General features: G+C 36.6%; 3 protein-coding genes across 4 annotated transcripts in view; 2 read left to right on the top strand and 1 right to left on the bottom strand.

Annotated features, from left to right (window-relative positions):
• Positions 1-850: 850 nt before the first annotated feature.
• On the bottom strand, positions 851-17307 carry LOC114474545 (solute carrier family 35 member F2-like; the record flags this gene model as incomplete). The annotated part of the gene is made up of 8 exons (XM_028464937.1): positions 17150-17307; positions 16219-16394; positions 15065-15192; positions 6315-6474; positions 3371-3527; positions 3237-3289; positions 1115-1269; positions 851-1048 (listed from the first exon to the last, which is right to left on the bottom strand). Coding segments are annotated over exons 1-8 (1128 nt in total), but the record flags the coding sequence as incomplete, so codon positions are not given.
• On the top strand, positions 7157-14173 carry LOC114474291 (arylsulfatase A-like). The gene is made up of 8 exons (XM_028464481.1): positions 7157-7458; positions 7527-7767; positions 8534-8752; positions 9376-9545; positions 10224-10348; positions 12118-12245; positions 12316-12418; positions 13449-14173. Exons 1-8 carry the CDS (start codon positions 7244-7246, stop codon positions 13736-13738), a joined length of 1491 nt encoding a protein of 496 aa, XP_028320282.1. The 5' UTR covers positions 7157-7243; the 3' UTR covers positions 13739-14173.
• Positions 17308-18039: 732 nt separating the features above from the next.
• LOC114474289 (cullin-5-like) overlaps positions 18040-24132 on the top strand; it is a 13959-nt gene continuing 7866 nt past the window's right edge. Inside the window, exons 1-8 of one of the 2 annotated variants that reach the window (XM_028464480.1) lie at positions 18043-18120; positions 18212-18245; positions 19663-19772; positions 19871-19970; positions 20658-20834; positions 22852-22993; positions 23076-23221; positions 24040-24120. In XM_028464480.1, the coding sequence (XP_028320281.1) occupies positions 19702-19772; positions 19871-19970; positions 20658-20834; positions 22852-22993; positions 23076-23221; positions 24040-24120 (717 nt within the window). In that variant the 5' untranslated portion in view covers positions 18043-18120; positions 18212-18245; positions 19663-19701. Of the gene's footprint in view, positions 18121-18211; positions 18246-19662; positions 19773-19870; positions 19971-20657; positions 20835-22851; positions 22994-23075; positions 23222-24039; positions 24121-24132 lie in introns of both variants that reach the window. The other variant, XM_028464479.1, reaches the window with a different exon arrangement.

Raw genomic sequence — 24132 nt, forward strand, 5'->3', positions numbered from 1 at the left:
AAATTACAGGAAATTTTTGGAACATTTATTGTGATTTCTTATGAGATATTTTAAAATTTAGTTGTTTGATTTCTGTGTTTGTTTATTTTTGCTAGCAACGTTTTAATCAGATTCTGTGATTAATTTTAGCGTAGTTTTAGATATAATTTTAGTTCTAAATTAAAGAGAATACTGGAGATTTTTTCCAAGGTTCTGCAATTGTGTAAGAAAACATATACAGGAATATTAATTAAACAGAGAAACAAATTAACTGTAATTAATACATTTTAATTTTTTTAATAATAAAGAATAAATGAATAATAAAACAATTTAAATAAAAGTCTTGTATTTCTTTTACTCAAACAAGGTATTTTAGCGCACAGAAAATCTCTGAATGGGGAAACACACTGAAAGAGGTTTTTTAATTCTGTAATTAATAATGCACATTACTTAGTAAAAGGAACATCAGAAAAATAAAGTTTTGAACTTATACATGATGTTTATTCTTTATATTCTTTCATATTTATTTCCATACTTATGAACCATCACATTTAACCCAGTAAAAAAACGAAAAGAAAATAAACGCATAGGCTTTTTACAGCTTTTCCCAAAATTAGTATTGAACAGTTAAACTAAGATACAGCTTTCTTAAAGTAAATAGATCATGTGAATATATGTTTAGAAATATGAAGACATGATGAAGCTCGTGGTATAAAAATGTAGTGATGATAAAGTCTGTTTGTCTTCACATCTTCGTGCTTCGTCCTTCGTCTTCCTCGTGTCCTCCTCTGAAGGTCTGAGAGTTTCGTCTTCTCTTCCTCCTCCCTCCTCCTCCTCCCTCCTCCTCCGCCTCCTCCTCCTCCTCCGCCTCCTCCTCCTCCTCCTCCTCTGTCCTGATGCTGATCTCACACTGTTTGATGCTGTGGTTCTGGAGACTCTCTGGATCATCTGGATCACGATCCTCCTGGGCGGATGGGGAGGAGTTTGATTGTGTGGGCGTGGCCACGGCGTTGAAGGCGATGAAGCCGATGACGATGACGACGAGGGAGAGCAGGTAGAGTGCAGAGAACTGAGAGGAATGTAGAGCATTGAGGGTTAGATGAGGAGGCAGGAAGTGGTAGATGTGTGGTCTCACCTGGTAGTGGAAGAGGAAGACCCCACAGAAGAGGCTGAAGATGTCAGCGGTGAGCAGTGATAGGTTGACTGAGGTAGCGCTGCTCAGTTTGATGACCACGGGCATTAAGCTGTACATGGCATATAAGCACAGAGCGAACGCACAGAACAGCACACCTGACAACAGGAAACACAGTTATCTCATGTAAACAAGAAATAGCATGCCTGATCACAGGGAAATGATCTCATTTAAACAATCAACAGTATGAAAATTGTATAAAAACATCTAAAATATGTTTCTGTTCAAACTATAGTACAATAATTACAATATAATGCTATAATTCACCTAATAATCTCTTAAATATGACTTTTTATCATAAAAATGACTCATCCCATTGTTATGACTTTATATTCCTTTGATATGATTCATTTCTTACAAATATGACTCAACTTTTTCAAAATTTAACTTCTTCCCCCTAGTTCTGACTTTTTTCTCTCATCCATCCATCCATCCATCCATCCATCTTCTCCCGCTTAGCCGTTTCCGGGTCGCGGGGGCAGCATCCTCAGTAGGGAGGCCCAGACTTCCCTCTCCCCGGCCACTTCCTCCAGCTCGTCCGGGGGGACCCCGAGACGTTCCCAGGCCAGCCGAGAGACATAGTCTCTCCAGCGTGTCCTGGGTCTTCCCCGGGGCCTCCTTCCGGAGGGACGTGCCCTGAACTTTTTTCTCTCATTATTATGATTTCTTGTCTTGTAGTTTTGACTTTTTATCTCATATTTACAAATTTTCTCATAAAATTCTCATAAGCTGCTTAATAAATAAGGTTTATCTCATAAATATGAATTATCCCATTATAATTACATTATATTTCTTACAAATATGATTACATTTTCTCATAATTTAACTTCTTCCTTATAAATCTGCCTTTTTGAACTCACAATGACCTTTCTAGACCAAAATTAAGAGTTTTATCTCATTGTTATGAGGACTTTTAACATTATTATCTTGTTATTTTTATTTAGTTTGCACATATTAGTCTAACTACTCTTATATTTATGTTTATACTTCTTTTTTCTTTTTCTTTTTCTTTATTTTATTTATTTTTCTTTATTCTAGTTGATTGTTATTATTTAATGTTATACTACCTGAGAGAGCACAGGTCACCAAAAGAAATTCCTCGTGTGTATTCATTCACCCCTGGCCAATAAAGTTGATTCTGATTCTGATTCTGATAAATCTAAATTTCTTTCATAATTAGGGTTTTCAAATTTCATAATTATGACTTCTATCTCATTATTATAACTTCATATTTTGTAAATAGTTTTACATCATAGTTATGACTTCTGATCTTTATAATTTTGACTTTTTATTTCATAATTACATATTTTCACACAAGTCCGACTAATTATTGTTCAAATAAACATGATTTTTTTTTTTTTTTCAAATCAAACAAATATAACTTTTTATCTTAAATTGATAACATTTTTTCTAATATTAATTACTTTTATGTCATAATTAAAAAGTCTCTAATGCTGCTCTACTGTAATCTTAAAGCTAGGGTAGGGGATTTTTTCCAGATACACTTTTTAAAGTTTTTGGTTGAAATTGTCTTTATGTCCTGACAGAAATGAAGATCTTATGTTCTCTGAAAAAGGAACGATGAAAATCCATCATCTGTAGCAGATGTAAATCTGTAATAAGTTCGACCAATGGAAAAAAGACGGTTCGTTTATTTGAACCAATCACGTCTCTCTGTCTCCCTGCTCGTTCTCCACCCCTCGCGTGCACAAGGCCACACTCAAAGCTCGTCACTGCTGACAGAGTTAAAACAGAGGTTTTAGTCACATTTTTTTAACACATATAATGATAAAGTTTAGTGTTTACTTACTGCTGAATGACACAACAAAGTTTCTACACAAGACAAGTGATGAGCTGAGCTCTGCTATTGGAGCACCAACGCTCATGCATGTGGCGAGGGGGCAAAGGCGGAGCCGGCGGGGAAGCTACATTCAAAATCATGCTAGCTTTCAAAAATCACCTACCCTGCCTTTAATTATATTATTAGATATTTGTGAGAATTTGACCCAAATAACAGCTGTGTGTGGACATTGCATGTTGTCCCTATTGACGGCTGTAATCTCACCGATTTGCCAGCTCCACCTGATGGCTCTGATGTCTTTGAGCTCCAGAATCAGCCTGAGAAGAAGAGATAAATAATACATAGATGTGAGTGGACAGTTCTACCTCTCAGAATGTCTGAGGTGGAGTAAAACCTACGTCTGTGTGGTGCTGATGATGGTTCCAAACAGGCCAACCATACCCAGAAACTCCTCTCTGCTGCGGTTCTTCACCGTGTACTCCTGACACACGTTAGAGATGGCGTACAGCGTCGCACTGAGCAGCACCAAACCGTCCCCCAGCAGGATGTTGGAGGCTGAGACAGAGACAGAAATAGAACAAATGCAACACCTTTCCTCTTCAGCCCTCAAAGCAGACATGGTAAACATTGCTACAGGGAAGGCGTTGTGGAGCGCCCAGAAGTTGCTGTACGCCCGCGTCCCCCAGTGACTGGAAATCCTCTCCTCCTCTCCGCCCTGGCCACTGCCACCAACACCCCTCTCCCGTGCTATGGTCTCAAGCTCTTCGTGACTGTGTTTTGCTTTGTGCATGTACGCCGAGGAGGTTTTTTCCTAGTTTTATACTGTCCTCCCCAATAGAGAACTCAGTTTAAAACCTGCCTTTTCCCCTCACCTATCCTCCTGTTGTTATCATATTTTTTCATCTAAATACGGGGCGCCACCCTTGTTGTGAAGCACAGTTCTGCCGCTCCTGTCCTCCCATGTTATAAGTGTTATATGTGATTGTTTTTTGAATGAAAGTTGATTCTGTAATTGTGATAGAAGCACCTAGTGTTGTGTTCAAGACCACACTATCCGAGACCGAGACAAGACCGAGACCGAGACAAGACCAAGACCATAAACATTTTTTTTTTTCAATTTAAAAAAATATATAAATAAATACAATTATGACAAGGTTCGACAGTTAAATAACATTCTCTCTTTAATTTTAGTTTATTTTAAATACATTTGATGGACAAAAAAGGTGCCTGCAAAAAATTAACTAAAATATTAAAACTACTACTGCTACTGATAAATTCACAATTATTCTACATATTTGAAAACAAGATTTTTATGTCAGCTGAATGTACAGCAAGTGTTTAAAAGCATTTCTGCCAAGAAATAATGATTCTTGATTCTGATTCTTTGAGTTGTTCAGGTTTAACAGGTCACAGAGTTCACAAGATCATTTTTTAGTTTGAAAAAGCCTTTAACAGGTTATTTTTATTAATTCACTTAGTTGATATAGTTTAATTTGGTTACTGTAATATAACTAGGATATTCAATTAACAAAGGTTTCTAACTGTAACTGTAAAAGTGAAACTTTCTGAAATAAAACTACAAACAAGTTGTCATCAGTGTAAAAAACATAGAGCTACAGGTAGATGTGAAACTAAATAAAACAAACTCAAACCCTGGAACAGTCATGTGACAAATCAATCAATAGTTATTGTTGAGAATTATTATTATTATTCTGGATACAGTGGAAACAGAAACTATAAAAAAATAATTATATTGTGAACCTGTTTATATTGTAGGGAACATATTATATACATAAATGTAACTGGAGTCTAAAGACACAAAAAAACACCACTTTAAAAAGATAATAGACTAATATAAGACCTCTTTACAGTTATTTGAGTCCAGGCGATGACGCGCTGGTGACAACATAATCCAAGATGGCGGCGGCCCGGGCTACAGCCGACACTATGTAATAAAAGCCTTAAAAGACATGGATATAATGAAAAGAGTGGATGGACAGAGGCAACACAAGAACAACACAAACACACAACACAATAAAGAACACATGAAAAAACATAACATAAAACAAAAACAGAAATACACAAAAACACTGATAAATATACAGAATGACAGATAAATAAGCAAAATGACTACAAAAATCACACAAAAGGACAACAAAAATACATAAATTGACTCCAAAAAACACACAAAGGGACAATAAAAACACAGAAAATATCAAAAACAACACAAAAACCAAAGAGAAATACACAAAGCCTTTAGTTGTTTTCTGTGTTAATGCTCAGATTGGTCGTTATTCTATAAATGTTGACATGAATGTTGATCATGTGATCATGTCATCTGAACAGCAGATGACAGCAAAACACCATTGATGTGCTTAAAGTCTCCTGTGTATAAATGAGCTGCCTTAAAGGTGCAGTCTGCAACTCTTATAAAAGTGACTTTTTGTCATATTTGCTAAAGCTGTCACTATGTAAGGACAGCTTTACATCAAACTCGTAGTTCGTGTGAAAAAGACAGACTCATTGAGCCCCGCCCCCTGCTGCTCCTGCAGCCTTTGGCAGATTGCCAGAATGCACCACGACCGAGCAAAAAGAACCAATCAGAGCCAGGATTGTGTTTGATGGACTGTCTGACAGCTGTTACTCACAGGCCCCGCCCCTTTCCCGGGTCTGTAGCAGTGTATAGTCTGGAGGAGTAGAAGATGGAATTGGTGACTTTTTTGCTTGAAAAGTAATTACTGCTGCTTGATTTACATGATGTTTGATTTGTAATTGTTACACTAGAACTGTGTAGTGTGTAATGTGTGGTTTGTGTGCGCAGCAGCCTCTGTGTGAGCTGCTGTATGTGACACTGTGTTGTTGCTGCTGCTGCTGAGGTGTGTGCACATAGAGAGAGAGAAGTGTTGCAGTAATATGTTTTTAACAGAGCATGTTATATTATTATGATGTTGCTGTTGGACTAACGTTAGCTTGTTAGCTCCTCTGAGGGAGGGACTTTGGAAAGTGTGAAGGCAGGGCAAGAGCGCAGCGGGGAGAGAGGGATCTGAGAGTTGCGGACTGCACCTTTAAGAGCCAATCCCATTTGTTTCTGTGTTGCTTTTGTGGTTTTTACACTCTTTGTTGTTTGACATACAGTTTACCAACAATAAAGCAGTTACATTTTGGTTTGTGTGTGCATTATTTTACAGTTTTTCTTCATTCACACTTATATTTGAATATAAACGAATGTACTGTGCTTTGATTTATTTTATTTCTCTGCAGTCATTGCAACACTATAAACCCAGAGCCTCTGTAACTGTAATCTAACTAAAGGTTAAGTATAAAGTATAAAGTATGTCCTACTGGAGCCTGGGTCTCTTCCAGCCAGCAGGTCGGCTCCCACCATGGTCCCCACTCCCAGGATGCAGACACACACGGCCACGTAGTGAACTGGTAGGTATCTGGTCTTTAAAATCCACCAGGACAGGATCATAGACACTGGGATGACAAAGCAGTCCAGGAGCTGTAGGAGACACAGCAGGAGGAGGAGGAGCATCACCAGTTAGTGACAAGATGCACCAGCTCAGATATTTTATACTGTTTAATATTATATAATTATATACAATTTATTTTCTATTTCTTCTTTACTTTATACTGCATTTTATTGAACTAGATTTATATTTGAGATACTAAAAGTATAGAGCAGCAGATCAGGGGTTCTCAACTGGTCTCACCCAGGGACCCACATTTTGCCACGGTCATTAGATCACGACCCACAATTCAACCAAATGTAGTTTTTCAAATAATAGCTGTTGAAAACACATAAATAATCTTTTTTTAAACACAAATCTATGTATTTTCCTGTGCAACATGCATTTTACAGCATGCCTGTCAAAATAAAAGTTTCTTCCAAAATAAAAGACAAGTACAACATGAGAGACATTAAGTGTTTATTTTTGACCAGCTGTACCGGCCGGACCCACCCAGTATAGGTCCACGTCCTGTATTCAGAGTTTCTGACACGCTGCAATATATTGTTTTGAGTTTAAATTTGAAAAATAAAAAAATATATTTTTAATCAGTAATTATTATTACTTTATTTTTTTTCTGTCAATTACTAGACATTTCAGGCGACCCCACATGGAGTCACAACCCCCAGGTTGAAAACACCGGCTCTAATGTTTCTCTGCAGTGACTGATCCAGGTGTTCCAGGTGTTCCGGGTGTAACAGGGTGTGTCTGAGCGGCTCAGACCTGTCGGCTCACTCCGTCTCTGCTCGGCTCTGGTACCGGATGGATCTCCTCCTCCTGCTCGGTGCGCTCGTGCTCGGTACCGTCTCGGCCGCTCCGCCAAACTTCGTCCTAGTCTTCGCTGACGACCTGGGGTTCGGGGACCTGGGGTGTTACGGTCACCCCAGCTCTCTGACCCCCAACCTGGACCGAATGGCTGCGGGAGGACTCCGCTTCACCGACTTCTACTGCACGAGCGCGTCCTGCAGCCCGTCCAGGTGAGTTCTAATGACGTCACAGGGGTCACGAGGACCATGCTGGTGGTCACCATGCTCCTCCTCCTCAGGGCGTCCCTGCTCACGGGCCGCTACCAGACCCGCACCGGGGTCTACCCGGGGGTGTTCTTCCCCAGCTCCATAGGAGGCCTCCCCCTCAATGAGACCACCATCGCTGAGGTGCTGAAGACCCGCGGTTACTCCACGGCCGCCATGGGGAAGTGGCACCTCGGGTTTGGAACCAATGGGACCTTCCTACCCGTCAGACAGGGATTCGACCACTTCCTGGGAATACCATACTCCCACGACCAGGTCCAGACTCTAACGTGGTTTAAATGTTCATAGTTTAAACCTACCTGTGTTCATAGATTCTTAGCACGTGTTCGTCACGAGCTTCATAATAGCCTTTTTAGGAATGAGGTGTTACTGTACTCAGTATAGTATAATATTTCATATCCTATTAGAGATGTCCCCATGCAACTGTTTCACTTTAAACATGAGAATATATTTACAATTCAATCAAAAATATTAATTAGAAGACCCTGAAAAATAACCTTAAATAACCTAATAAATACAATATATATATTGAACGTGCAAACTTTAAATATAGGAATATTCTACAGTTAGAAATAAAAATAATCACAATAGGGTCCTTCTGGCCTTAGGACCCTAATAAATGAATACATAAATAAATTAGAATGAGTGGAGTCTGATTGTTTGTATCAAAGATTTTAGATGCAGGCCGATTAAAGAAGCAGATTAGGGACAATTTTGATGGGAAAAATGTCTAGATTAATGTTTACATTTGGAGAATAAAGTTGTAATTAATGTTGAGATTAAAATAAAAAAAGAGATTAAAATTTGAATGTCGAAAGTAAATTCAAAATATAATATTGTGATAAAAGTTGAATATTTGCTATAAAGTCAAATCTACGGAAGCTGACGAGGGCCTTCTCATGTGTTAAACCTATTGTTTGTTATTTTTATCATATACTGACACATTATTAAACAAATATTCATTAACAATCCTATTTTTTGCTCCATAGATGAATAAAGTTTCTCTTTATGACACCTTCAGGGTCCCTGTGACAACATGACCTGCTTCTATCCTGACGGTAAATGCTTTGGGACATGTGACCAGGACACGGTGGTGGTTCCACTGATGAAGGATGACATCATCACTGAGCAGCCAATCAGCTTCATCGACCTAGAGAAGTCCTACAGCGACTTTGGAGTTAACTTCATCAAGTCCTCCGTGAAAAAACAACAACCGTTCTTCCTCTACTACCCTGCTCACGTACGTTATTATAGACATATAGAATAGATCTGTTCATCCTCTACTACCCTGCTCACGTACGTTATTATAGACATATAGAATAGATCTGTCCTGCCTCTACTACCCTGCTCACGTACGTTATTATAGACATATAGAATAGATCTGTTCTTCTTCTACTACCCTGCTCACGTATGTTATTATAGACATATAGAATAGATCTGTTCATCCTCTACTACCCTGCTCACGTACGTTATTATAGACATATAGAATAGATCTGTTCTTCCTCTACTACCCTGCTCACGTACGTTATTATAGACATATAGAATAGATCTGTTCTTCTTCTACAACCCTGCTCACGTATGTTATTATAGATATATATATAATAGATCTGATCCCCCTCTACTACCGTGCTCACGTACATTGTTATAGACATATAATTAACAGATCATTTCCTGTCTTTTTGTTACAGACGTATAAAGAATAGATCTGTTCCTGTTGTTTTTTTTTATCTCATATTTTCCAGCATTTGATGCTGAAAGGTTCAATTGTGGAGATAATAGTAACATTTTGAATAGATAGTGGTGTTTTAAAAGAACAGGAGGATTATTAAGTGTGTATTAATGACTGATTTTCTCGTCCTGCAGCACACACACTATCCTCAGTACGCGGGGCGGGGGGCGGCCGGGCGGTCCCTCAGGGGCCCGTTTGGAGACTCCCTGCTGGAGTTGGACGATACAATTGGACGTCTGATTGAGACTCTGAGGGAGAACGGAGTGCTCAACAACACACTGGTGTTCTTCACTGCAGATAACGGGTTGGTTTGTTCATCCATCATAGATATACAAACATAGACATGCAAAACTGGTGGTTTGCAAATCTGGGGGCCAAATCCTTCCCCGGGGCCCTTTGGAGCATCCAATTCAGCCACAGAAGAAGTAAAAAATTTAAACATGAAACATGCAGGTACTCACAGTTTCTCCAGTAATTATATTACATGATTGCAGTCGTTTTTAATGTTAAACAGTTCTTAAAAACTTTTCTTACAAAATCCTCCCATTTTTCTGAAATTATGACATAATAGTTATTTTAATTAAATATAAATTGGTCACAAAATCCAGGAAATTTAAAGTGAAGACAGACTGATATCTGTCACTTATTGCTTTGATATTGTCTGTTTTTTTTTACATATTTTGTATTTTATTTATACATAGAAGTGCAAACTAGGGAACAATAATGTTGAAATTACTAGTTTTCTTACATAAAATCTGCATCCCAAACTGCTCTGTATTTGGCCCCTGAACTAAAATGAGTTTGACACCCCTGATATAGAAAATAACTCTTTTTACAACACAAAAAAAATACACAATATGTTTTCAAAAACACACAAAACTAAAGAAAAAAATGATTAAACCCTAAGCCTGTGGTTGTGGAGACCTTCCCTTTAGCCTCCTATCAGACCAGGATGGTTGTTTCCTCTGGTGTCTGTGTGCAGACCTCAGCTCAGTTTGATGTCTCGTGGAGGAAACTCTGGTCCTCTGAAATGTGGGAAAGGAACCACGTACGAGGGAGGAATGAGAATGCCATCGATCGCCTACTGGCCCGGAACCATCAGACCAGGTTAGGAACCTATTTACGTCTGCACAACCAAAAACATGGGAATTTATTCTGTTTTTATTAATATGTCATTAATAAAAACAGGCATCATAGTGTAAGTAGACAACGTTAATGAATCCCTATCAAAATAAAAGCACATAATCTCTTGTTTTCCTGCACTGGCTTGTCTGACTGCTGACGAGAAGACGCGTGATTTGGAAAAAATGCAGCCCAACCTGAACGTCTGCACTGATATGTCACATGTTTTGTTCTGTGGCTTTATTGAATATTATTTAGAGATTTGGAATGTAGTCCAACAACTGCTGCTCACATATTGATGCTAAGCTTTGTTTGAATGGTTTTAACCCCTTAAAGGGACGACACGCGTCATGTTTCCATCCAAACTCAAAACCTAAACACTGAAACACTACTGAACTACAGTATACAGTATGCAAGCTATGAACATTAAGCACCATATTGTCAGCTTCCTGTTTCTTCTGTTATTTTTGACCCCTGGAGACTAGTAATTTAATGATCATTTAAGGTAATCTGCTCAGTTAACACAGATTCTAACACATTTTTAGGTACTTTTATGTAGTTTCTTTAATGTCATGGAGTAAATCAGTGGTTCTCAACCCCCAAAATAAAGGTTCCAGAGAGTGGGGACCCCCACTGTAGCTGAAGGTGGTTGAACACAGACATGAACATTGAAGAACAGTCATGTGGAGACAGGACCATCTATGAGGGGAATAAAGGGGAGAGATTTTTGGGGTCCATCCATAAAGTCAGTAAAATGATGGTCCATTGTTCTATGAATCTGTGATAACCACATTTATTTATTCATCTGAATAATATCCACTGTTATCCAGGAACGTTTATTATTATTATTATAGTCATCTTAAAGATGGAAATCCTGGTTTTAATCACTAATAAAATGGTTCAAAGTGACCAAAAATGGTGGAAAAGGAGGTGAAATGGGATTTTAAAAACCACTGAAATTGGTTAAAAGTTGCACATTAGAGTGGACAAAAACAGACAGAAAAAGTGGCAAAAATGGTTTAAACTGGCAAATAATGGGAATGATAAATGGTGAATGTGGTTCAATTGGCAAAAAATGTGCAGAAAATACATTGAAATGTGATGGAGAAGTGTCAGAAATGGGAGTAATAATAAGCACAATTTATTGTACAACCTCACATCTCACCCTCACTGCAAAACAATCTATTCTTCCCCACCTTTTCTATTTCCTACCTTGAGTCTCTCCTCCCTGCTCCCTTTCCCCTCCCCCTCCACTTAGGTGTAACACTGCTCTCCCTTTTTATATCTTCCCCATAATAAAAGATTTCTTACCCTTCCTTAGGGAGGGCTGGTGATGGTCACAATTAAGCAATAAAATAAATCAATGTATTTTATTGCAATAACAAAATATGCATTGCTGTCTCATAATGATTGCACTTCCTGTGGTGTTGACCTTTGACAGCATGTGCAGACAAGTAAAAAAAAAAAAAAAGAAAGAAATGGGAGTAATGTAGCAAAAATGCATTAAAAAGAGCAAAAATATGGCAAGAAAAGTTGATGAAAATAGGTTAAAATATGGAAAGTTTGGTGGAGTTGCAGATAAAGGGTCAAAAAAATGTTAGCAAAATTAAAATTCTTAATTTCTTGAAGTCATCTGGTGGTCTTGACCCCAAGGTTGAGAACTCCTGGGTTAAATTTCTAATTAATAGGTGGTAATGTATATTTCTATAAATCTGTAATGTTTAAAGATGTGTTCTCCGTCTCCACCTCTGAAGGTGTGACCCATGAACTGGCCAGTACTCTAGATCTCCTCCCCACCTTCGCACGCCTGGCTGGAGCCAAACTTCCTGATGTGTTTCTAGACGGCGTGGACATGACAGAACTCCTGACCAATCGTGGAAAGGTAATAAATTGTGGCTCCGCCCCTGAGCGAGGGATTAAGAGATGAAACCAGGCTGTGTTGTTCTTCACAGAGTAAGAGGGAGGTGATGATGTTCTACCCCATTCATCCCAATAAGATACACGGGCTGTTTGCCATCAGACTGGGGAAGTACAAAGCTCACTACTACACTGAAGGTACGATACTATTACTACTATTACTACTATTACTACTATTACTACTACACCACCAAATTACACAACTATAACTTTCATTTTTCTAAGCTTTCCTTAAAAATGTTCAAAACCTACGTCACCCGAAAAGATGACGTAGAAATGACGGCATTTGGAGAGAATGTGAGACTCAACATAGGTGAATAAAACAACTCAATAAAACACACAAAACAAGAAAAAGCAAATGAAAAAAAGCCTGAATTAATAGTTGCAAACACTTAATATGACAGCAGAAATGCACAAAATTTCTCCCAAAACAAAAGACAAATGCCAAAAGAAAAAAAAATATGCAAAAAGACATTAGAAATGCATAAAGTGATTACAAAAAACATCCACAACAACATCAACAACACAAAAATAAACAAATGACAAGAAGAAAAAAGTAAAATGACTCCAAAAAGGAAAAAAACAACAAAATTACACAGAAAATCATAAAATGCCCAAAACAGCATCAATAAGTTAAAATAACAACACAAAATGAAAAGAAAAAGAAACAAACGACCATCAAAGTGGCAAAAACAATACAAAACAAAAATATAAAGAAATAAAAATGACTACTAAAAGGGAAAAAAACAATGAAATTACACAGAAAAGTAATAAAATACCCAAAACAAAACGAAAACTAAAATAAACAAACGACCAAAAGTAAAAAATTACTCCAAAATGAACAAAAATTACACATAAAAGTCATAAAACAGCAAACGTGTAAAGTGACACCAATTAAGATTCCCAGAGGAGGAAAAACACAAACACTTTCCTTATTTGTCATCAGAAAAACCACTAAAATGAAGTTGTTTGGAAAGAATATGAATCGGATGCTGCACAGACTGTCACAGAAAGTTGTTAAAAGTTTCAATGGAGATTTTTTTTAATGGATTATTTACTTTTAGATTGTACTTTAACTCATTCAACTTTGACTAAGACAGATCTTGTTCAATGCTGCTATAATATCAATAAATACATTGTGTGAACAGACTCTTTGGTTGTTCCTCAGGTAACGGACGCAGTGGCAGCACGCCCGACCACAACTGCTCCATATCTCTGCAGTTCCACCACCCCCCGCTGCTGTTTGACCTGGAGGCCGATGTCTCAGAGAACTACCCTCTGAACGTGACGGAGCGTCCGGACCTCCAGGACGTGCTGGAGCAAATCAAGAAGGTCAAGCTGCAGTTTGAGGCCTCTATGGTGTTTGGGGAGAGCCAGATAGAAAAAGGAAAGGACCCCAACCTGGAGCCCTGCTGCAGACCTCAGTGCAGCCCCAAGCCGCAATGCTGCCACTGCTGAGCAGACTCTTATTTTGAAAGGCAATGTTTCACATCTACCTCTGATTTATCACTTTACGCTCTTTAGGGGTTCCGATTTCTCTACCTGATCTTTTGTTTCTGCTGAAAAAGTATTTTATGATGAATAACTGATGTGTTTTAATCAGGGTGGGGGTCAATTATAATTGTAGTCACGTCATTGGTAATTAATTATAACTACGGTATGATGTAATTATAATTGTTATTGGAGTAGAAAGAATGTGCTGCTTTTGTAATCATAATTTAATTGCCAATGGTCAAACTGGCCCGTTAGCATTAGAGATGCTAACAGAACGCTAACACACAAGGTAGGTCATGTTTTATGGGCTTATTTATTTCATGCTCTGTAATTGTGATTAATTGTAATTGAAAATGTAATTGTAATTGACTTTCAGGGGAAAAAATAATATTTGTAAATGTAATTGTAATTGGAAAAAAATTTTGGGGACTGTAATTGTAACTGAACATGGATAATTAAAGAAGTAATTGTAATAAAAAAAAATGTAATTGACCCCAACTCTGGACCCCAACTCTGGAGCCAACTCTTATTTTGAGTAGTAGTAGTAATAGTAGTAGTAGTAGTAGTAGTAGTAATAGTAGTAGTAGTAGTAGTAGTGATAGTTGTAGTAGTAGTAATAGTAGTAGTGATAGTTGTAGTAGTAGTAGTAGTTGTAGAAATAGTAGTTGTAGTTGTAGTAATAGTAATAGTAGTAGTAGTAGTAATAGTAGTAGTAGTAGTAGTGATAGTAGTAGTAGTTGTAATAGTAGTAGTGATAGTAGTAGTAATAGTAGTAGTAGTAATAGTAGTACTACTGTAGTATAAAATTCACTGTTATGTTATGTCTTTGTATGAACTTGAGGCAGCTCATTGAAGGCGGTGCAATTTGGTGAAGGCAGCGAAGGCAGTGCAGCAAAGGCGAGGGACGTTTATTGCCGTATGCGGCTATATTTTTTCTTCTTGTTGTTGTGTACACTAGTTAAATTTGCGAGTCAAATATATAGACGGTTTGTGGTACCGAATCATTGACACATACCAATATATAAATGGGGCCCATTACCTCGTTTGTGCCACGGGGGCACCTTCAAATGACTAACAATTCAAATGATCGGGCTGTAATTTGATATGGAAGTTCTATGAGTGGATGTCAAGAGCCTTTCCGGGACCTTTTTTGGTACGTGCTATTTGGCATTTGACGTTCCTCGTGCCCAGCCATAGTTCATCAGAACTTGTTAGAATATTTTTTTACAATGTGCAGACTTCTATGACTCAGGAATGGAGAACCTAAGGTTTAGGGACCAGCTCACTCACCTGTATGGAGGTAATGGTGGTGTACTGGTACGCTTTGACCACGGTGTAGTTGGCCTCCACGTCCACCAGCGCCAACAGGAAGTACTTCCACCAGCTGCTCTTCAGGATCTGTAAGAGATTCCCATCCCCTGCGTTTTAAAGGGAACAACCTTAGAGTTCAGTACTGACTATGTGCAAAAGTGACAGTCAGAGATAAGTCGGTTTGGTTGAATACGTCAGCATCTACTGTAGATAACTCTAATTATTTCAGCACATTCTTTTGTAGATAATACATTTTTGGTGGCATGTCAGTGTAGGTCTCAGCACCAACCATGGATAAGTAGGTTCCGAATATGTTTAAGCACATTGTAGAGAAGTAGTTTCAATGTATATTTGAGTAGATGGCAGATAAGTATGTCCAGAATGTCTCAGCACAATGTAGATAAGTAGGGTCAGAATATGCTCAATTGCATTGTGGATAAGTAGGTTTAGTTTAGTGTATGACTGAGCAAACCGTTGATAAGTTGGTTCACTGTATGCACTGTTGATAAGCAGGTTCAGTGTATGTTTCAGTACATTGTAGATAATTAGTTTTAGTGCATGATGTTCCAACACATTTTTTGATAAGTAAAGTCAAAATATGCTAAATCTCATCGTGGATAAGCAGGTTTAGTTAAGTGGAAGATTGAGCACACCGTTAATAAGTTGGTTCACTGTACACACTGTAGATACATAGGTTCAATGCGTATTTCAGCACATTTTTGATAACTAGGTTCAAAGTAAGCTCAATCCTCATTTTAAAATAGTTGTTTTTGTCTTTGGTTGAGCACACCATTGATAAGTAGGTTCACTGTATATCTAAGCACACTGTAGATAAGTAGGTTTAGTGTATGTTTCAGGACTTTGTAGATAAGTAGTGTCAGAATTACCTCAATCAAATTGTGGTTAATTAGGTTTAGTCTAAATATGAGCATATTTTAGATAAGTAGGTTCAGAATATGTTTGATCCTCATCGTGAATAAGTTGGTTAGTGTTTGGTTGAGCACAACATTGATAAGTAGGTTCACTGTACAGTATGTCTCAGGTTTAGCTTAGGTTCCGGTACACTGTAGATAAGTGAACTCAGTGTGTGTTTGGGTCGTATGTTTGATCACAGCGTGTATAAGTATGTTCACCTTTCCTGCAGAGCAGCACGGTGCTGTAGCTGGCACAGAGCAGTAGGTAGTTAATGCAGCTCTGCAGCATGGGGGCGTTGACCTGAAAGCTGGAGGCCAGGTACTGAGAGCTGATGGCCGTCCCACAGATGAGGGCGGCCAGACCCTGACCCATCAGCAACGTCCTCAGCAGCTGCCTGACCAACAGATAAGCAGGTAGGTTAGCGATAAGTGGGTTGCAATAAATTGTCTTCAACAGTAGTTTATTTAAACATATATTGTGTTACTCTCATCTGTTCAATATTAAACCACGATAAAAAAACTTATTTATAAATCAAAGCAATGCAGAATGTACTGTATCTGTACAGTTTACTTGCTCCATAATATATAGTCATCTTAAAGATGGAAATCATTGTTTTAATAAGAAGTCAAATCGGTTAAAAATGACCAGAAATGGTTAAAAGTGACAATAATGGGTCAACATATGTGACATTAGGTGGAAAGTGTTTATAAGTGATGAACATGTCTGGAAAGTGGAAAAAAAGTGCAGAAAAGTCATTAAAATGTGATGTAGAAGTGTCAGAAATCGGAGAAATGTAGCAAAAATTCATTAAAAGGAGCAAAAATATGGCAAGAAAAAGTGATGAAAATAGGTTAAAATATAAAAAGTTTGGTTTAGTTACAGAAAAAGGGTCAAAATAAGCAAAAATGGGCTCAAATTGTTCAGAAAATATTCTTAGTTTCTTGAAGGCATCCGACAACCCCCTCACAGTGTCTCACGACCCCAAATGGGATTGAGAACCCCTGAGATAGAAAGCAGAATTTGAAAATATGAATGAGACATAATGAACCTATTACAGTGATCTGTATAAGTAAAAAGGCATGAATTATGGAGCTTTGTTATGACTAAATACCAGCTAGATGTTTGTAGCGTCTCCTGTCGTTCACTCACCAGGTAAAAACCTCCTTAGGGTTGAAGTTCCACATCTTTTGCAGCAGTCCTTGGTTCTGATGGTTACTGGTGTTACACATATTGTTTAAATCCTCAAACATCTGGTCTCAGAGAGGACTCAGAACTTCTGTCTGAGCTTCAGCTACTGTAGGCTTTTAATTAGTAGACTTTCACTCAATGATTAACAACCTGTGAGGGTAAAGATTCACTCCTGACCTGTGAGTGTGTGTGTGTGTGACATCTTAAAGATAAGCAGTGATGATTGTAAAAGCCTTCCTCACTGTTTCCTTTTGTTTATTCTGCTGATTGGATAACATGTATTTTTAATGAATGGTTATAGTGTGTGTGTGTGTGTGTGTGATTGTTTTAACATTAATTATTTGCAGCCAAGTCTTTTGTTTTTTTGTTTTTTTTACATTTTTGTTTGATATTTTTCTTGAAAATAATAATAAAAACATTATATTTATTAATATTCTTAATGTTATTATTGATATTCTTCTTCTTCTTCTTCTTCTTCTTCTTCTTCTTCTTCTTCTTCTTCTTCTTCTTCTTCTTCTTCTTCTTCTTCTTACTATTATTAATAATTACTTGTAGCCTAGTCCTTTTTATTTATTTATTTACATTTTCGTTTGATTTTTTAAAAAATAATATTGAAATTATTATATTGATAATAATAATATCTAAAATAGTTTATATCTTTAGTTTTTTAACATTTCCGTTTGATTTTTTCTTAAAAATACAAATATTATATAATTAATTATTTTGTTAATAATAATAATAATAATAATAATAATAATAATAATAATAATAATAATAATAATAATAATAATAATAATAATAATCCTTCGTCCCTTTTTTTTCTACGTTTTTATGTTTTTTCACTGTGACAGCTGAACCGGCTGCTCCTAAATCTCGCGAGAAATTCCGGGATGATAAGTTGAGGAGATATGGCGACGTCTAATTTGTTAAAGGTAAGAAGCTGAGTAATATCTGATCTATTCAACAAACATACGAGCGCATTTACTTATTTTATCAATATGTATTTTTCCACTAACGTTGCAGATACTCGTTAGTAACGCTAAACGGTGCCTGCATAGTGAGTATTATGGAGATAAACTGGCTTATTTCAGCAATATGTGTCACTGCTCACCGCTGCTGAGGTGTTTTAACCTGGTTATTTTTATAATAGCGCGGTTTTGACCCCAAATAAAGCTGGAATATAAACCTTAACAGTTATATAGTTTAATATTTGAACCAGAACCAGCAGCTAGCTATCGAGACTGAAATAATACATATAAAATAATACACGAGTAATACACAGGGTTTATATACTGGTATTAAACCACATGGTAACTGTTTGTGTATTTATGATATAGCATAAATTATTTTAAGTTCAGTAACACAATCTAACACCTTAGTTTGATCTAAAGTGGTAAAATAACGACATAAAGAACTCTAACCTTTTCTCTTTGTTTAATACATTCTAAATAATATGTTAAATAATTAGAAAGATAGAAATAAATAAAGAAAAAAGACGTTATTGTGTGAGCAGGGCCAGTAAAATCATGGAAATAATATCTACAAATGATTAAAAATGTATTTGATTAAAAAGAAAGTAAATAGGAAAGTAGGAAAGAGAGAAAGGGAAAATCATGGAACAATAACACAATTTCTAATTGAAATTTTACACTTTCCCCCTGTTTATTAATTTTGTTTTACATAACATATATGAAATATTAAAGAACTGTTGGAAAGAAAGGAACTAAAAAAGAGAGCGCTACAGTGCAAAGAAAAGAAAGAAATCCACAAATATTTTTTAACTGAGTTAAAAATAAATAAATAAATAAGAAAGTGAGAGCTGTTGTTATGGTTCTGCTAAGTAAATATGTATTCATTTTAGTTACTGTAATCAGGAAGAATCGTGTGCGTGTCATGATATCAAAGTAAAAAAATGGCACCAGTGTTTTGATATAGTTTTAAATCATAGCTTTCGAACTCATTTAGTTTGATCTAAAGTGGTAAAATAATGAGATAATAATTAACCTGTGTTAAATACATGTCCTTTATCCAAGGCCAAGGTTGAAAAACACTGGAAAAAAAGGGAGAAAGAGAAATTGACAGAAAAATGAAGAGTATTAGTAAAAAAGAGACACATTTTTGAAATTACGTGTTTTTTTAAATTTGATTTAACATAAAGTGTTTATTAAATATAAAATAAATGCTGGAAAGAAAGAAATTGAAAAGGGGAGTGTGAGAAACCAAAACAAAAAGGAAAGAAATCCACAAATATTGTATTTTTGACATATTAGTAAAAAAAAAAAGAGTAAGTGTGAGCTCTGCTGTGTAAATATACTCTATATTTATTTTTGTAACTGTAAACAGGAAGAATCAGGATATCAAAGAACAAAAATTCCAGTAATACTTCAAAGCTTCCAAAATATGACTTTAATTGTGATTTTCTGCAAACGTCACATTTGTGTCATGTGACGATGTTGGTGGTTCTCCTGCTGCAGAACAAAGGCTCTCTACAGTTTGAGGATAAGTGGGATCTGATGCGACCCATCGTTCTCAAGCTGCTGCGACAGGAAGCCGTCACCAAGCAGCAGTGGTTCGACTTGTTCTCGTAAGCCACGCCCCTTTTCTCTGCACGTGTGTTTGAATGACCCCTGAACATGGCAAACCCACAGCCTCACAGTTGTTGTGTTTTCCACTGTTCTTCAGAGACGTGCACGTAGTGTGTTTGTGGGACGATAAAGGACCGGCTAAGATCCATCAAGCTCTGAAAGAAGACATCCTTGACTTCATCAAACAAGCACAAGCTGTACGTAGCAGTGTGTGGTGGCTCCACATCACAATTATTATTACCGTTAGGACACACAGCTGGGTTGTGTGATCTTAGCAGCACAAAGCTGAATAATAACCAATCACAACATTAGTACTGGGACTTTGCGGGAAGATTTTTTGTGGGTTTTTGCTGTCGTTGCATGTTATTTTATTTTATTTTTTTTCTTTTTGTGATCATTTTGTGTGTTTTGTGTATTTATGTTGTCATTTGTGTGTTTTGCTTGTTATGTGTTGTGGTTGTCTTCTTTTTTTCGTTTTTGTAGTCATTCTGTGTATTTCTGTTTTTGTAATTTTTCTGTAATTTGTGTGTTTTTGGAGTCTTTTGTGTATGTTTCTTGACATTTTGTGTAATTTTCTTGTACTTTTTGTGGTTTTGATGTCATTGTGTATATTTTTCTTGTCCTTTTGTGTGTTTCTGTGTATTTACGTTGTCATTCAGTGTAATTTTCTTGTCATTTTATGTGTTTCTGGAGTCTTTTGTGCGTGAAAAGTCATGCCTAGTTTTTCAATGGTTCAACATGTTTTACATGTTAGTTTTCTGCACAGGTTTACGTTGTGTGAGGTTTTGTAAGATATTTGTTAAACTTTCCCCGGCTCTCCGACGGTTTCTGTAGAAAGTTTCCAAAACATTTGATGTTTTTTTTTTCCTTTGTTGCCATGGCAGCGGGTGCTGAGCCACCAGGATGACACGGCGCTCCTCAAAGCCTACATCGTGGAGTGGAGGAAGTTCTTCACTCAGTGCGACATCCTGCCCAAACCTTTCTGTCAGCTGGAGATCACACTGATGGGAAAACAGGGCAGCAACAAGAAGAGCAACATGGAGGACAGCATCGTACGCAAGGTGAGGAGGTCGGAGGTCGACTAAACCCAAAAACATCCTGAAACTATTTAACATGTCCTTCTGTAGTTTTAGAACCAAAAACATGCTGAACTTTGACTGCAATGAGCGATACCATATTTTTCAAGTGTAACATTTTTTTTGGTGACCATGTTATCCTATGACAGGTTTTTCAAAACAAAATCAACACATTGTAAGCACTGAGATGTAATATGTGGTGTCCCCCAGAACTGTTTAACTGTTGGTGTATCCACTCTCTTGGTGATCTGGGCTCATCTGTTAAAACCAGCCTCAGAAACCGTGGGGTTGTTATTGATCAGTCCATGTCTTTGGAGGGACATTGTCGTCAATTGACTAAAAACTGTTTTTACCACCTGAGAAATATCTCTAAAGTGAGGCATCTTTTATCAAAATCAGATCTGGAACTGGTCATACACGCATTTATATCATCTCGTATTGACTACTGTAATTCTGTTTTTACATGTTTTAATAAGTCGACCCTAAACAGACTCCAGATCGTTCAGAACGCTGCTGTCAGACTTTTAACTGGTGCTTCTAGAACATCCCACATTACCACCATTCTAGCTACTCTGCACTGGCTTCCAGTTAAGTTTCACATGGAATATAAAATATTAGTTCTCACGTTCCGAGCATTACATGGTCAGGCCCCTAAATATATCTCGGACTTGTTGTGCCCCTACTCATCAGGGCGATGCCTTCGGTCTTCAGGTCAGGGTCTCCTAAAGACCCCAAAAACTAAATTTAAAACCAGAGGAGACCTGGTGTTCCAGGCTGTAGCTCCCAGACTCTGGAATAACCTGCACCAGTCTCTCAGGGAGCTCAACTGTGTGGTCACTTTTAAAAAACTGCTGAAGACTACACTTTACAGAAAAGCTTTTAGTTACTGGATTTTAATTTTTTATTTATCCTTTAATGTTGCTGTTCTTATGATGTTTATGCACTCTTGTTTTATTATTCTATTGTGTTGCACTTGTACTTTTACCACAACTCTGTACAGCACTTTGTGGTTTTATCTGCAAAAAGCGCTTTATAAATAAACTACTTACTTACTTACTTATCCATTCAACTGGTGATCATTATAACTGGTGATTATTATAACTGGTGATTATTATAACTGGTGATTATTATAACTAATAATCATTATAACTGGTGATTATTATAACTGGTGATTATTATAACTAATAATCATTATAACTGGTGATTATTATAACTGGTGATTATTATAACTAATAATCATTATAACTGGTGATTATTATAACTGGTTATTATTATTACTAATGATCATTATAACTGGTGATTATTATAACTAATAATCATTATAACTGGTGATTATTATAACTAATAATCATTATAACTGGTGATTATTATAACTGGTGATTATTATAACTAATAATCATTATAACTGGTGATTATTATAACTGGTGATTATTATAACTGGTTATTATTATTACTAATAATCATTATAACTGGTGATTATTATAACTAATAATCATTATAACTGGTGATTATTATAACTGGTGATTATTATAACTAATAATCATTATAACTGGTGATTATTATAACTAATAATCATTATAACTGGTGATTATTATAACTGGTGATTATTATAACTAATAATCATTATAACTGGTGATTATTATAACTGGTGATTATTATAACTAGTTATTATTATTACTAATAATCATTATAACTGGTGATTATTATAACTAATAATCATTATAACTGGTGATTATTATAACTGGTGATTATTATAACTAATAATCATTATAACTGGTGATTACTATAATAATAATCATTATAACTGGTGATTATTTTAACTGGTGACGGTAAAACAATGCAGTGGGATTGTCTACAGAAAGTTTCATCACAACTATGACTCATTGATTGGATCGGTGAATTAAGACATTACAGCCAATCACATTAATTACATAAAATGCAAAATATCGTCCTATCCGATCGGTGTAAAACCTACTTTTTTTCTTCTCTTTTGTTCTTCCAGCTGATGTTGGACACGTGGAACGAGTCGATCTTCTCCAACATAAAGAGTCGCCTGCAGGACAGCGCCATGAAGCTGGTGCACGCCGAGCGTCTCGGGGAGGCCTTCGACTCTCAGCTGGTGATCGGAGTACGAGAGTCGTACGGTGGGAACCCCCCCCCCCCCGTTAAATAAACTAACCAATGAGCTGCTGTTGTATGACCACAGCTCTGTTTGTGTTCCTGCAGTGAATCTGTGCTCCAACCCTGAGGACAAGCTACAGATCTACAGGGAGAACTTTGAGAAGGCCTACCTGGACTCTACTGAGAGGTTCTACAGAACACAGGCCCCGTCTTATCTACAGCAGAACGGAGTCCAGAACTACATGAAATACGTACGACACTGATTCAATACTTATACTGTATATATTTCCTCATATCCAATGTGCTGATTTGTCTAACACTGAATTTTTGATTTCCAATATTGAACAGGTTTGTCCTGATCCGATATCAGCAAAATATGGGCCAATGAGATTATATCGGCCTGTGTTTAAAGTCTATAATAAGATATACAGTATATTATTATTGGATCTATATATTATTATTATTATTACTGGATCTATTGAGGATCCTTTTTCAGGGTTTGTTTTTTTTAATCTATTTAATTCTAGATTATTCTTCTGTTTAAGGTTAAAATATCTGTAACCCATTAGTTAATGACAAATGTGTCCGTTTATCTCATCTCTACTTTTTCATTTTCTGTGTTTTTGTTGTTATTTCATTAAATACTGCTTTAATTTATTTTGTTTTTGTAGTCATTTTGTGTATTTTTGTTGTCCTTTTATGTTATTTTTTGGTCATTTATGTGATTTTGTGTGTTTTTAGAGTCTTTATGTAATTTTCTTGTCATTTTGTTCAATTTTCTTCTCATTGTTGTGAATGTGTTGTCATTTCTGTGTTTTGCTTATTGTTTATGTGGTGTCTTCTATATGCTTAGGTAGTAATTTTGTTTTATTTTTAGTATTTTTTCTGTAATTTGTGTGGGTTTTTTTTCATCAGTTTTGTGTGTATGTTACTTGTCATTTTGTGTAATGTTCTTGTAATGTCTTGACTTGTTTGTGCAGTCTAACTTAGCAATTAGGGGATTACTTTATGTCTTATTGTGTGTTTATTTTTATTTTTTTTATAAGTTGCATGTTTGTGTGCACCACAGGCTGAATCCAAGCTGAGAGAAGAGGAAAAGAGAGCACTGAGATACTTGGAGACGCGTCGAGAATGCAACTCTGTTCAAGCAGTAGGTTCAGAT

This window comes from Gouania willdenowi, chromosome 13 (genome assembly GCF_900634775.1).
Source record: "Gouania willdenowi chromosome 13, fGouWil2.1, whole genome shotgun sequence".
Lineage (NCBI taxonomy): Eukaryota > Metazoa > Chordata > Actinopteri > Blenniiformes > Gobiesocidae > Gouania > Gouania willdenowi.

What these genes read in the sequence shown, in the direction of transcription:
- LOC114474291 (XM_028464481.1), top strand. Translation starts at nt 7,244, where the DNA reads ATGGATCTCCTCCTCCTGCTCGGTGCGCTCGTGCTCGGTACCGTCTCG. An exon ending in GCGTCCTGCAGCCCGTCCAG is followed by an intron (nt 7,459 to 7,526) that starts GTGAGTTCTAAT and finishes CCTCCTCCTCAG; the next exon opens with GGCGTCCCTGCTCACGGGCC. An exon ending in TTCTTCACTGCAGATAACGG is followed by an intron (nt 9,546 to 10,223) that starts GTTGGTTTGTTC and finishes GTCTGTGTGCAG; the next exon opens with ACCTCAGCTCAGTTTGATGT.